Here is a 14906-nt window from a genome sequence, read left to right on the forward strand (position 1 = left end):
TATAAGGGGAAAGAATCTGAAAAAGAATAGCTATATATGTATGTATAACTGAAACACTTTGCTGTACACCTGAAACTAACACAACATTGTAAATCAACTATACTTCAATAATATAATAAAAGAAAATAAAACTGGGGTGTAGGTGACATTTTTTCCAATTTTGTTTTAGTGAAACTCTATTAATATTTGTTGTACCAACCTAGCTGAAATTCACATAATGTGAATTTACACAAAAGGCAGCCACCTTTTGGTGGCATCTGCCTCCCCCACTGGCCATAATCTTCCCAAGAGCAAAATGTCATCTTCCCACCCACCCCTTTCCTCCAAGTGGGGGTCCCATGCTTGCTGCGTGGCAGACACTCACACACACATGCACACACGCACACACCCATGATCTGAACGGAGGATCTGTTTTACCTCTAAGAGCAAATCAGGAAGGAATAAGCTTCAACTACAGCTGTGGCGATTTCAGGGAGATACCAGCGCTTTCTGATTACAAAGAATGTTAAACGCTGCAGCTTCCGGTGGTTCTGCAGTCTTTTTCTCTGGAAACTCTTTGTGTGTTTGTTTGTTTTGTAACAGCCATTCATGTTGGATGGCATAGAGACCCGACCAGGCAGGAAGCAGAAGGAGGGAGCAGGAAATATTCCCGATATCCTTCCAAACTTAGCATCTAGGATCTGAACATTCCTTCTCTACAAAGTATGGCCTGTGCCTTTTTTCCATACCCTGCACCAAGCACTTAAAATTCACATGTCACCGTGGCCTCGTAGCTTTAATAAACCACATCAAAAGCATTTTGCAAAGATGCTTCTTCCTCTATGAAACCTGAAGCCGTAAGTGGACCTGCTATTAGGCTGGTAATTAAGCCGCTCCCTGGGCCCAGTGGATATGCATTCAACCTGCCAGAAGATGATGCAACGCATGCCTTCCTCAGTGGGATCCTCAGGGCCTGACTCCCGTGTTCCCCCAGATACCTCGCTCCAACTCTGTGTGCAGCCGGGGAGGTACCAGCGTGTGAAACTCGGTTTCAACCACAAAACCCAACTGACCGCAGCAAACAGCTCTCACCAAAGAGCCACGGGGTGACCAAAAAGACGGCTTTTCCCACTGTTCTCCCTGAGGAAAATGCAGTCACTGCAGTCAAAATGCCGTCTCCCTCAGCTCACTGCCTTGGCTGTCCTCTGAGACACCAAAACAGACCTTACAGATGCCTGTCCAACCCCTGTTATTTTCTCCCCTGCCGATGAGGCCTGGCCCTGCTTGGGTACCTGCCCTCCTCCCCAGGGCTCCAGGGCTGCATCCCATTTGGTCCACGCCAATCACAGGGCTCTTATTGCCCCAGCCTCTGTCAAAGCATCGCCCTTTAAAATCCCAGATAGCGGGAACTTCTCTGGTTTAAGCCACTTCCAGTTGAGTTTTGTCACTTGCTAATGAGACTCCTAACTAATGCAATGAAAAACAAATGCTCTAATACTAACAGATACCAACGTTGATGGGTGCCCCGTGCTCGATACCATGATAAGCTGTTTGCATAAATTCTTTCATGTAACCCTCCCCATAACCTGTTGAGGACATAGCTCCCATATCACAGGTAAGGAGCAGACGTTCAGAAAGACTTGGTAAGCTATCTAAGGCTGTCTACAAGGTAGGCACCAGCCCTTGTGTGAAGTAGGAAAGGATGGCCCCTCTCAGCAGAGGGCACACACCTCGGTGGAATGAGATTTCAGGATGCTTCTGCAAATTGGAAGAAGGGGCAGACACAGGCCCAGGCCAGGGAGCATGGTTTAGGAGTGAGGTAGCGGGGGCTGGATTGCAGCTCCCTTGCCCCCGTAGCTAAGTGCCTTTGTGTGGGTCACGTCTGCACACCTGAACAGAGTACAGCGGATGACCCCACTCCGATGTCGCGCAACCAAGCCTGGAATCTCCATCCATCTGACCCCAAAGCTTCTTGACCAGTGTATTAGTTAGGGGCCAGCCGGAGAAACAGAACCTACAGTAGGAGGTAGAGAGAGAGATTTATTGCAAGGTATCAGCCTACGTGATTTTGAGGGCTGCTGGCTGGGCAGACTTGAAATCCACAGAGCAGGCTGGAAACCTTAGTTCTCTTATGATCTTTCACCTCTTGGTACGAGGCCCACTCACGTTATTGAGGATAATCTCCTTTACTTAAACTCAACTGATGTGGATGACAATCACCTCTACTAAACACCTTCCCAGTAATACCTGGATGCAGGTTTCATTGAAAAACCTAAGTGTCCATCATCGGATGAATGGATAAAGAAGATGTGGCACATATATACAATGGAATACTACTCAGCCATAAAAAGAAACGAAATTGAGCTATTTGTAATGAGGTGGATAGACCTAGAGTCTGTCATACAGAGTGAGGTAAGTCAGAAAGAGAAAGACAAATACCGTATGCTAACACATATATATGGAATCTAAGGGGAAAAAAATGTCATGAAGAACCTAGGGGTAAGACAGGAATAAAGACACAGACCTACTAGAGAACGGACTTGAGGGTACGGGGAGGGGGAAGGGTAAGCTGTGACAAAGTGAGAGCGTGGCATGGACATATATACACTACCAAACGTAAAATAGATAGCTAGTGGGAAGCAGCCGCATAGCACAGGGAGATCAGCCTGGTGCTTTGTGACCACCTAGAGGGGTGGGATAGGGAGGGTGGGAGGGAGAGAGACGCAAGAGGGAAGAGATATGGGAACATATGTATATGTATAACTGATTCACTTTGTTATAAAGCAGAAACTAACACACCATTGTAAAGCAATTATACTCCAATAAAGATGTTAAAAAAAAAAGCAAAAAAAAAAGCTGGAGACAATGGCCTGGCCGAGTGGACACATCATGCTGACCGTCACAACCACCTGCGATCGCTGCTCTTCTCACCGTGTCACAGGTGTTAGGCTGGAAGGGTCTCTGGTCATCTCTCTCCATCTGCAGGGGTGGCCCAGACTTGCCTGGTTCCCCCTTCGTGTCCCAGCGTGATTAGTTATATGGTACGTTAATCACATATAAATCAAACCCTGCGAGCTTTTTGACCCTCCTGCAGGATCTGTAAAGCTGCCCTTTCCTTTCTATCCCACCTCCTAAGCTCTGGCATCTCTGCTTCTACCGTCAGAGGCTGAAGGGCAGCGGAAGGGAGTGATGCGGAGCCTGGCTTCAGGGTCTGCCTAAGGTCTTCAGGCTGCATGAGTGACTTAACCTCTTTGAACTTTAGTTTCCTTCTCCATAGCACGGAGATAACGATAGTCCCAACTAGGTGGGGCTCTAGCAAGGATGAAAAAAATGACAAAATTCCTAAAGGGCTGAGGACAGCGCCTGGCCGGTGGCAAGTGTTCAATAAACGAGATCACCATGGTGATCAGGACGCTGAGGATGTCCCTCTGGTTCCCTCACTTCCTCCTGGTCCAGGCAGCATCTCTCCAGCCACAGTCCTTGTGATGTAGCCGCCCAGAGTCTTCCATCACACAGGGGCATCCTAGGACGGACCCGTCCATCTCGCTGCCTGTATACACGGGACGGAACAGGAGGAGGTTCCTCAACGTCTTGAAATTATTGTTGATTTGTAATTATTACACAGTCTTTCAGGAATGAAGGGAAATAAATATTTTCTAATATTCAAGGAACAAAAAAACGATGAGGCTCCTCTTTCAGCTGCAACCTCAGGGATTCTGAGAGGGCACGATCTTTTGTGTAGGATGTCAGTGTGGAAAAAAGTCACCCACAGAATCATTGAAAAGACATGCATTGGGCATGGTTCTTGGTCCTGGGAATGCAGAGAGGATCGAGTTTGGAAGTTCAGCTTGAAAATTAGACTTTGAATACACATATAGATTTATATATCTGTATTTAGATTATATAATTAGATTATGTATTTAATACATGTATATTAGACAGAAAGAGAGAGAGAAGGGGAAAGACGTTGTCAGAAAAGAGAATCTTTATTCTTCAAGTTACCATTCTTAACTACAAGAACAGTCACAAAGACCTTCCCAAGTGTTATATTATGGAAAAAAAGGGTGAAATGCATGCAGGGACAGCAAAACTATCTTCCCTGCCCTATTCTGGGCCTTAAAGAAAAATGGGATTTTGCGTTTGAATTGTCATTTACAAGGAGGAGAGCGCAGCAGGTGATCTGAAGGAGTTTCTTTTCTGGAAGTGAAATTCACAAGAGAAACGAACTGTTTCTGAAAGCAGCAGAAATTCATCACCGCGTTTCAGATCTAGGCTGGAGGTAAAGGGGAAGCAGACGTCCTGGAAAGGGATCTGCAGCCGCTGAGAATGGTTCCAGCAGGAGGCTAGGGACTCCGCAGCTGTGTTGCGAGGCCCACCCCCATCTTTGCTTCCAACTTGTCAGCTGCTTATTCCTGGTTAAATTCAAGGAAGCAGAGGGAAGCTATAAGTGTAGCAGTTGGACTGGAAAGAAAAAGACTCGTAAATGATGCTATCGGCAGACTATCTTGCCTTCTAACCAATGACGATAAATGAAGAAATTAACAAAGAAAAGTCAAAAGGCGACTGACCAGAGTTTATGCACTGGTTAATCCCAGTGCCAGACACAGTTCGAAGCACTTTGAGTTGTCTCACTTAATCCTACCCCAGACCTTATAAAGGAGGTGTTGGTATTATCCTCATTTTATAACAAAGTTCAGAGAGGTTAAGTAACTTGCCTGAGATCACACAGCTGAGGCCAGGGGTAAACCAACACAGGAAACTCACACGTGGTGTTTCCTCTACCTTTTCCTCACCATTTGTGACCCTAAAGAATCCCTTCAAACACAAGAAAGCAGAACATCAAAATGATAAGAAAGTGGCAGATGCCTCCCAGTCCAGGAGGAAAGGGAAAAAAAGCCATAAACCAGGGCTTTGTCCTTCTACTGGCTGCTGACATGATACCAAAACAGGGGCCCTTTCTGAGAGTCGGCACTGAGTTCCTGCACACCTCCTACCCAGGGGCAGGCAGGGCAGTGGAGGGAGCTCGGAGCCCACTGCCTGGTTTTGAATCCTGACTCTGCCCCACCAGCCGTGTGGTCTTGGCAAGTTACTCAGACTCCCGAACTTCGGTTCCTCATCTGGAAAGTGGGAATCTCCCCTGGACCTGCTTCACGGGGTCACGTGAAAGGCTTAGAACAGTGCCTGGCATGGGTCAAATGCTCAATCAACGTTTACTCTGGTTAGCACTTTAATTATTGACTTATATGATTATTGGCTTATATTATTTCAGGCCTAACATTGTCATTGCCCAAACCCCCTGCTCACTGATGTCACGCCCTGTGCATCCTTGATGGTGCTCTCAGCTTCCACGGACACTGCATTGCAGCCACCATGACAGCTGCGGTGAACCCTGCACTTGTTAGCATTGCTCTAGATGCTCCCCGTGTATCACAGCACAATCCTCCCCATGCCCTGTGAGGTTGGAACCCCACTGCTGCCCCATTTTTCAGATGAGAAAACTGAGGCATGGAGACAGGAAGGAACTCTCCCTAGGTCATGGGGCTAGAACATGGGGCAGAGGATTAAGACCCAGATCCTACATAGTCACCACCACGGGTTAGAGCTGCCCCTGGTTTTGGCAAAGTGGTTTCAGACTCATCAGGGCAAAACTGGGAGGTTGGTTCTTTTCCCCTTCTTCTTAAGGCAGGACCAGGCTTGTGGGTGTATCCGCTCTGTCCCTGAAGGGAAGGTCTCCCCATCTAATCCACCCCCCTCACCTGTGCAGGGGCAGCGGCCTCTGGAGAGGGTGGTACTGGCCTCTTTCTTAGCATCCCATCTCAGGACAGGCAATGAAAAAGAGTCCCAGGGTGGAGGCGCAAAGCAGAAAGGAAACAGATGGGAAGGTGAGTAATTAAATCAATATACACCCAACAGCCAAGGGGGGAGGAGGGGGCGGGTTAGAAGCAAAGCAATCCCATCCAAAACTGAAGTCTGAGCTCCTATCATGTGTGTTCATTTCCAAAAGGCCGTTTCTTAAAGCTGTTTGGAATATAAATGCAAAACAAAATAAAACACACACTCCCCATCCCTGCAACACACACACGCACGCATACACACAAGGATGCCCTTTTGTTTCATTTTTCTGGAATTCTGATTTTTCTTCCCATAGAATTCTCCTCCCACCCCCGGAAGCAGCTCCGTACAGAATTACAGGTTTAAGTACTTTGATGGGGCCGGTTCTGTCAGAGGTGAAGGGTCAATTTGTTTGTATTTTAGAGCAGACGTGTGCTAAGCCTTCCTATATTTTAAACAGATAATGTCCTTGTAATCTGGAAGCACTTACATCGAAGGCCGGCTTTGTCCCCTTTTTCAGCGTGTGTGTCGCTCTCGCCCGTCTCTGTTGAGATGAAAAAGAAATACTGTATCTTTAAATTAGGAGGCGCCGGATAATGAATCTTGGGCAGTGAAAAGGCTAATGCCATGTGGAGGAGAAGGAGTTTAATCTAATTTAGTTGGAGGGTGTCTGTCTGCGGTGTTGTTTTTGGAGTGTGGGAATAGAGGGGAAAGCTGTCCCCTTGAATGGTCGCTCCAGCGCCAGAAGCAGTGGGGAGCCGCGTAGACGCCAGTGATCCAAAGCCGGGCCTTGAAAGGGGGATTAGAGACATGCTCTGATTTGCAATTCACACTAATGCACCCCGTGGAACCTTTGGTAATATTTCAAACCACGTTTCAAGGGAAGTGGCCTTAAAATCGCTGTCTAAATTGTGCTGGGGAGACAGAGTGCCCTCCAGTCATCCGTTTTATGATGTGGACGCTTTGCTGTTTGTTTCTCATCGCCCCACCCCCATCTCAACCTCTTCCGACGAGTGTTTTTAGGTGGAATTGAAACTTCTGTGCCCGCTGAATCTGCTGCAGCTCGCCTGGCTTCTCGGGTGGCGCACGCTGTGTGTTTAGTAAAGCATCCCTTCAGATGACCAAAGGTATTTTCCTTGGAGAAAAATGTGGGGCGGTAGGGGTGGGGGGAAAGGGCACGCTCGCTTGGTTAGAAAGCAAAATTCTCCATGCCTGTTTTTTTTTTTTTTTTTTTAAATCTGATAATAAGTGTCTGCAGAAACGTAACCCAAGAGGAGGTCAGGGAAAATGGCGCCTTTTGGTATCAGAGATCGCTCTGCATGTCGGGCAATTATGAGCATCTCGTTCTTACTTGAAAGGAGAATCGGAACCGCGCTGATGAAATACAAATATTGATGATAGTAGGAGATAAAAGAAGTAACACCACGCTCACTTCATGGGATCATCAAACATCAGTGTGCCAAGAGAGATGCTCCCAGCAACTGTTCCTGGAAAACACAGATAACCTGAACCACTTTCTACCTTCAACTTTATTAATACCCTTCTCCTTTCCTAAACTCTGCTGATATGCTACAAGTTCACTCTCGCAATTAGCTTGTAACGTGCTAAGTCTATGGTTCAATTTCTCTCTATTGCTGAAAGAGCTAGTACTTTTTATCTGAAAGAGATTACTGTGAGTTTTCTCAAATCTCATTTCAGAAAGATCTCACACAGTGCTTATAATTTCCACTGACTAGAACACCGTAAGAGGAGATACAACTTTGATTTTTAGCAATATCTGTGTCAAAGTGTTTTCTACTTCGGACCTCGCTAGAACGAGATGAAACTCTCTCAATTCCCTTCCATCCCAAAATACTTAGTTTTCCATCAAAATATTGCCTGACTCCTGAAATCATATTCCCATTCAAAAACCTTATACTTTTCTGGGCAAACATTTGCAAGAACTTGAAGGTAGTTAATGTTTAAGAGTGTCTCTCCCATATATATATTTTTAGGCAGTTGGGGTGAAACATATCTATACAAATATATATATATATATATTCCTTGTCCCTGCATGTTATTTGAAATCATGTTTAATTATAAAGTTTCATTAAAAACCTTTGCTCAAAATTTTAGAGGCCTAATAAGATTTCCATTAATTTAAACATATCGCTATTCCCACGACAGCCCCAAATGCTTTCTTTTCCCTCTTTCATCCGTGGTTAAATATGTAAATAAAATGTCTAAAGTCATTCTTCAAAGAAGACAAAAGAAAAAAGAGCTGAGGGGAGAGACAGCCATAAAATTCCTCCCAATTCTCCATAACATTTGCCAGAGGGGGGCCAGTTGCCAGCCCGGGCTAAGCAGCAGGGAACCCGCTGCTTCTTAGAATCACACATCTCAAATCCCACACACAGGAAAATAAAATAAAATAAAATATCTTTTCAGCCGGAGCCATCAAAAGACCCTTTTCATTTATTAGTTACAGAGTTATCTTGCAGTTGGTGATTTCTCAGAGCCTCATTTTTCTATCATAATGTCTATTTGTTGGTTTCCATCTCAGCTGGGCAGAGCGAAGCACTTCTGCAGACATTTTTTCTAAAAAAAAACGAGAGAAGAAAGCAATCTGAAGTGGTTGTAGTGAAAATAATGGGTCTGAACATGGCCGAATTAAAACAGCACAGAAAAGATCAATTAGGAGGCACCTTCTCAAATAGCTAACACCCCACTCCCGGTGTTTGGCACTGCCCCTGACTCTCTCACATTTATATTTTCAGAGCTTCTGAGGGAAGGAAAGGAAAAAGAAAAGAAGGAAAATGATGTCCAAGGAAGGATCTTGGCAAGGAGAATTCTAGAAAAGCCAAGGGATGTCCACTGAATCTTTTTTAATGGAAAGGTTTGGAAAATAGCTCACTAGACTCAAAAAATATATACACACGCACAAAAAAACGCCCATCCCCAAACAAACAAACTATCATAAGAAAACTGGCAGCCTTGGAAAAAGCATCTCGGCAAACAATCCAGTTGAAGGCGGTTGTTCTGACTGCCTTAGCGTTCACCTCGACCACCTTTTTCTCCACTTTCTTCCTCACCCTAACCTCTTCCAACACCTCACACTGAGATCCAGGGACACTGATTCAGTGCCCGGTGCGATTCCCAGCCTCGTTCGTCTCAGTGTTTGCTGGATGGATGGATGGATGGATGGATGGATGGATGGATGGAAAGAAGGAAGGAGGGAAGGAGGGAAGGAAGGAAGGAAAGAAGGAAGGTGGATATGTGAGTTCTCCCAAGTTTACTAGATGTACAATCCTACGACTTGTTTCAAATAAAAGCCAACACTCTAAAAAGCCTTCTCAGAGGAAGTGCCCCACTTCTGCCCCCGCCGACAAGAAGCTTCCTAGCAGTAGTGTTTCCTTCTTCGGCGCTTCCTAGAAATAGCCGGGGACCCGCAGCGCCCGCCGCTCCTGCAAAGCCCCGGGTGGGGGGGGAGGCGGGGGGCGGCAAGACCGGGGGCCCCCCGCACCGACTCTCAGGGATGTCTGGACACACGGTACACCCCTGCAGAGGGCTAACCCCAGAAAGGCAGGAGGACAAAGGAGGCCCCGGTCCGCAGGGCCCGCTCCTCTGACCTCTCCTCCCGCCCGGGAAAGTCCTCCAACTGCCCCCGCTATGCGTGATCCTGGGAGTTTCCGGAAAACTTTAAGAGATCTTGATCTCGAGAGCGGCTAAGAGGAGAGAGGCCCGGCCACCCCCTAGGGGTCCTGTTTACTGAAGGGTTAATACGGGCAGCCAGGTGACGCGACGGGCAAGTTCTCTGGAGGTGGGGCGTGGGCGTGCGTGGCCGAAGTGACTTCGTCCCCAATTGGCGCCCCCCATCCGAGGGGGGTGATCTAAGGGCACTGGGCCAGGGCGCTCCCTCCGCACCTTTTAAGAGAACTGAGAGGCACGGGCGCCTCCCCTTGCTCGGGGAGTTGGGGACCCTCGGAACGAGCTGACTCAGCGCCCGCCCACCTCCCACCCTCAACGCCGCAGCATCCCGCGGGTCTGCAGCCCAGGAGGGAGCAGTCGGGCAAATCACTGGCCAAATAATATAAATACCCGACGAGCGAATGACTTCCTATAATAAATAAACCCAGCCGCCTAGAAGAAATCAGCAGCCCTGCCTGGCGCGAGGCCCCTCAACTCCGCGGCGCTGTCGGGGGCGCGGGTCCCTCTGCTACACGCCAAGCCCCCCACGGCCCGAGGCGGGGGTGGGTGGGACCTAAAGAGCCCCAGGAAGCTGCCCGCCCCTCCCCCTCCCCCTCCTCCCCCCCCTCCCCGCCTTCTCCGCGGAGACCGCGGAGGAGCGGTCCTAAAATCTGGATTCCCAGAGCCCTTCCCCCCCGGCCCTTAGCTCTACTCTTTGAAATTTCAAAGAGACCCCTCCCCGGAGCCGGAGACCCGACGCAGGCCTGGTAACTCCGCAGCCTCGGGAAGATGCGAGCAGGCTTACAAGCTAAGGGGCCACTTTATGGCCGAGGCCATAAAACGCAAATCCCACCTCGCTTTGAAAGCGCCCTCCGCCCGGGACCCACCATAAAAACCAGGGGCGACGCGCCCCCAGCCTCGGCCGCGGACCAGCCCGCCCCTCCTCCGGCCAGGCTCCGAACTCCCAGTCACCCCGGCGTCCTTGGGCTGCGGGGGACGAGGCCGGGGACTCCCCGGGAAAGGGGGCGCAGGCGGGGAGGCGGCGGGAGGCCAAGTTGGAGGCCGGCGCAGAGGGCGAAGGAGCGGCGGGAGGGACGCACGGGAGGGCGGCGGCGCGGGGCCGGGGGCCGGGGGCCGGGGGCCGGGGGGCGGCGGCGGGAGCGGGCGGCCCGGAGCTGCGCTTTCTCATGCAAAGCAGCGGCGGGGCGGGGCGGGGCGCGCGGCCCGGGGGCGGGGCCTGTCACCGCTCTGCTGTTTCCCCCTTTGCCTTTTCGCTCGTCGGCTCCGGCCGGGACCAGATCTCCGAAAGGCTGCGGGCCGGGCCGGGCAGAGGCCGGCGCGGGGAGGGCGGAGCCGCCGCCAGCCGCCGGCCCCCGTGCGCCCGCGCCGCCCGCCCTCTCCGCGCGCTCCCACGAGAGGCCGAAGTTGGCGGCGGCGGCGGCGGCCCGCGCGCCGAGAGCTCCGGGGGTCCTGTCGCTTCCCGGTATTGTTCGCAAACTTTGCTCGTCTCCTCCGCGGCCTCACCTCGGCGGAGGCGGCGCGCGGAGAGCGGGGCCGGGGGCGCTCCGTGCGCATCGCTCGGGCTGAGCTGGGCGGGCATGGGCGGGGGCCCGAGCGGGGACGAGGAGCCGGAGCCGGCAGCCCGAGCCCCGGAGCGGCGGCTCTGAGGGCGGCCGACCTCCCCGCGGGGACACCTCCGACGCCACCATGCAGCGCCCGGGCCCCCGCCTGTGGCTGGTCCTTCAGGTGATGGGCTCGTGCGCCGCCATCAGCTCCATGGACATGGAGCGTCCGGGCGACGGCAGGTGCCAGCCCATCGAGATCCCGATGTGCAAGGACATTGGCTACAACATGACCCGCATGCCCAACCTGATGGGCCACGAGAACCAGCGCGAGGCCGCCATCCAGCTGCACGAGTTCGCGCCGCTGGTGGAGTACGGCTGCCACGGGCACCTCCGCTTCTTCCTGTGCTCCCTGTACGCGCCCATGTGCACCGAGCAAGTCTCCACCCCCATCCCCGCCTGCCGGGTCATGTGCGAGCAGGCCCGGCTCAAGTGCTCCCCGATCATGGAGCAGTTCAACTTCAAGTGGCCCGACTCGCTGGACTGCAGCAAACTCCCCAACAAGAACGACCCCAATTACCTGTGCATGGAGGCGCCCAACAACGGCTCGGACGAGCCCGCGCGGGGCTCGGGCATGTTCCCGCCGCTCTTCCGGCCGCAGCGGCCGCACAGCGCGCAGGAGAACCAGCTGAAGGACGGGGGACCCGGGCGCGCCGGCTGCGACAACCCGGGCAAGTTCCGCCACGTGGAGAAGAGCGCGTCGTGCGCGCCGCTCTGCACGCCGGGCGTGGACGTCTACTGGAGCCGCGACGACAAGCACTTCGCCGTGGTCTGGCTGGCCGTCTGGTCCGTGCTCTGCTTCTTCTCCAGCGCCTTCACCGTGCTCACCTTCCTCATCGACCCGGCGCGCTTCAGGTACCCCGAGCGCCCCATCATCTTCCTCTCCATGTGCTACTGCGTCTACTCGGTGGGCTACATCATCCGCCTCTTCGCGGGCGCCGAGAGCGTCGCCTGCGACCGGGACAGCGGGCAGCTGTACGTCATCCAGGAGGGGCTTGAGAGCACGGGCTGCACCCTGGTCTTCCTGGTCCTCTACTACTTCGGCATGGCCAGTTCCCTGTGGTGGGTGATTCTCACGCTCACCTGGTTTCTGGCTGCGGGCAAGAAGTGGGGCCACGAGGCCATCGAGGCCAACAGCAGCTACTTCCACCTGGCCGCCTGGGCCATCCCGGCCGTGAAGACCATCCTAATCCTGGTAATGCGCAGGGTCGCGGGGGACGAGCTGACCGGCGTCTGCTACGTGGGGAGCATGGACGTCAACGCCCTCACCGGCTTCGTCCTCATCCCGCTGGCCTGTTACCTCATCATCGGCACTTCCTTTATCCTCTCGGGCTTCGTGGCCCTTTTCCACATCCGGAGGGTGATGAAAACGGGTGGGGAGAACACGGACAAACTGGAAAAGCTCATGGTGAGGATAGGGGTCTTCTCCGTGCTCTACACGGTGCCGGCCACCTGTGTGATTGCCTGTTACTTTTACGAACGCCTCAACGTGGAGTATTGGAAAATCCTGGCCACGCAGCACAAGTGCAAAATGAACAACCAGACTAAAAACCTGGACTGTCTGATGGCCGCCTCCATCCCCGCGGTGGAGATCTTCATGGTGAAGATTTTCATGCTCTTGGTGGTGGGCATCACCAGTGGCATGTGGGTCTGGACATCCAAGACTCTGCAGTCCTGGCAGAACGTTTGCAGCCGCAGGTTCAAGAAAAAGAGCCGAAGAAAACCGGCCAGCGTGATCACCAGCAGTGGAATTTACAAAAAAGCCCAGCATCCCCCAAAAACCCATCTCGGGAAATATGAAATCCCTGCCCAGCCTCCCACCTGCGTGTGAATGGAGGGAAGGCCGGCGCGGAAAACTTTCCCAGGGAGGATGCAGTGGCAGAGTCAGAGCCAACACATGGTGCTTTTCTCCGTCGGTTGGTTGCTTGCTTGTTTTGTTCTGTTTTTTCTTTTTTTCTTTTTAAATAAAAGTAAAAGGAAAAAAATAAAAAGCTTTAACCCTGAAATTCAGGATGCTGTGATAACACTGAAAGTCAAAATGTACTTAAAGGGGTTTGTTTTGTTTTTGTTTTCAGTGAAGGAGAACCCTCCCAGTTAAGTAGCCTCTTGTGTAACTAATTTGTGGTAACATAGTTGATTCAGGCCCCCAGAAGAAAACTTTTGTTTAGAACCTTCCATAAATATACATCTGTGTGTTTGAGTTGGCTTTGCTATCCATTTACAAATCAGAGAAGAGATAACTTCTTTGCAAATTAAAGAGCCTCTGCTGAGTTTCAAAAAGGGAGAAAGAGAGAGAGTCACTGTCCGGCAGGGGAGCCCAGGGCCACCCTCAGGAAGGCTGCGTGTAGACAGCAACTTCTGTGCCAACAGGAAGAAAGAGAAAGCCTGACAACTCAGTACCCTCCAGTGGATTTGGAGTCACTTAAAAGAGACTCCAGCCTCCACAAATGGTCTTTCTCCGACATAGAAACTTCCACCAAACCTCATATTGGTCAATGCCAACGATGTGCAATACATTTTTTTTCTCTTTACGTGAAAATCAAAAGAGAAACAAGTATTTTGCTGTACATAAAGACAACAAAAGAAATCTCCTAACAAAAGAACTAAGAGGCCCAGCCTTCAGAACCCCTTTAGTTTTACAGTTCGTGGCTTTTTAATGGAAACCAAGCCAATGTGACACACGTTTGGACTGATTCGCGGAAGGGTGGGTGGAGAGGGGGGAAGGATCCTTCAAAAGTGCCCAAAGGGCTCATTGACTCTTTCTATTGTTAAACAAATGGTCTCCATGAATAGACGCGGGAAGCCATCTACCAACCTTGGAGTTTATTCTCCTCACCAGGAAACGCCAGGAAAGAGTGGTCCTGCTGGTGTCTATCTGTAATATATGATATTTTTCATGCTTCACTATTTTATTAAAAATAAAAGATGTTCTTTAGTTTGGCGCTGCTCCCTTGTGCGTTGTTAGGTGACCCTTCTCAGTGCGTGGAGAGAACAGAGAAAACTTTCTCCTTCTGTTTGCTTTTCAAGCAAATCCTGCGTGTGCATCTCTCTCTAGAGGTCATTGGTTATCTATGTGAAATGGCAAATGGACGGATTCCAAAGTGGGCACAGGATGATTTAATTTCAGGCTTCCTCCATGCAGGAAGCGGCTGTGGTTGGAAGTTGTCTCTTGAGTGGCAGGATGCAAGGGTCCGGTTTTAGCACAGTTCATTAAGGAGCAGCTTGGGTACCAAGCGTGGATACACTCGTGCCCCTGCACTAGGGTCCGGAGAATGGAGCCAGCCAATTAGGAGAATTAAATCAGAGTAGGGCTCAGTTGACCTGCTGGGGTCAAATTGTACTGAGATAGAATGGTATACCACCGTCCAAAGGATGCTGGCTTTACAGCAACTCCTGGACGCGTTTACAAAACAGACTGTAGATCTGGACAGGATAAACTATCTGCTAAGAGTGCTGAGTCATCAAGGAGAAGTTCATCTGCTTTGCACACCCTTGTACTCGCTTCTCCTCCCGTGTTTGCTGTCTGAGTTGTGTGCTGTAGACCTGAAGTGGGCCTGGGTTCCTCTTGTCAGAGGCACCGCTAAACTCAAGTTCTAACCCAAGGGCACCGTTCAGACCAACTGCCCTGGGGATCTGATAGCACAAGCCTAGCCATCTGTGGGTCATCCTGATGCCAAGGTCCAGGTTGAACAAAGAGCTCTTAAGCATTTTGAGCATTGATTAAACACTTATTAAGGATGGACAGAAGCCTGAAGGACAGGGCAGCCTGTTTCCTGCAGATGGTGTTTAGGAATTAAGCCTGAGGAC

At 50.9% G+C, this 14906-nt stretch overlaps 1 protein-coding gene and 1 long non-coding RNA gene across 2 annotated transcripts; one reads left to right on the plus strand and one right to left on the minus strand.

The window, feature by feature from the left end:
• Positions 1 to 8231: 8231 nt before the first annotated feature.
• Positions 8232 to 10616, minus strand: LOC132504114 (uncharacterized). Its single transcript, XR_009534741.1, has 2 exons — positions 10365 to 10616; positions 8232 to 8388 (listed from the first exon to the last, which is right to left on the minus strand). It is a non-coding gene; the product is annotated as an uncharacterized LOC132504114 (long non-coding RNA).
• A 473-nt stretch (positions 10617 to 11089) lies between these two features.
• FZD10 (frizzled class receptor 10) lies at positions 11090 to 13998 on the plus strand. The gene has a single exon (XM_060120836.1). The coding sequence runs from the start codon at positions 11185 to 11187 to the stop codon at positions 12928 to 12930; it is 1746 nt and encodes a 581-aa protein (XP_059976819.1). The 5' UTR covers positions 11090 to 11184; the 3' UTR covers positions 12931 to 13998.
• Positions 13999 to 14906: the final 908 nt, after the last annotated feature.

Source organism: Lagenorhynchus albirostris, chromosome 14 (assembly GCF_949774975.1).
Source record: "Lagenorhynchus albirostris chromosome 14, mLagAlb1.1, whole genome shotgun sequence".
NCBI classification, from domain to species: domain Eukaryota; kingdom Metazoa; phylum Chordata; class Mammalia; order Artiodactyla; family Delphinidae; genus Lagenorhynchus; species Lagenorhynchus albirostris.

Excerpts from the sequence above, each read along its gene's own strand:
- FZD10 (XM_060120836.1), top strand. The coding sequence starts at position 11,185 with ATGCAGCGCCCGGGCCCCCGCCTGTGGCTGGTCCTTCAGGTGATGGGC.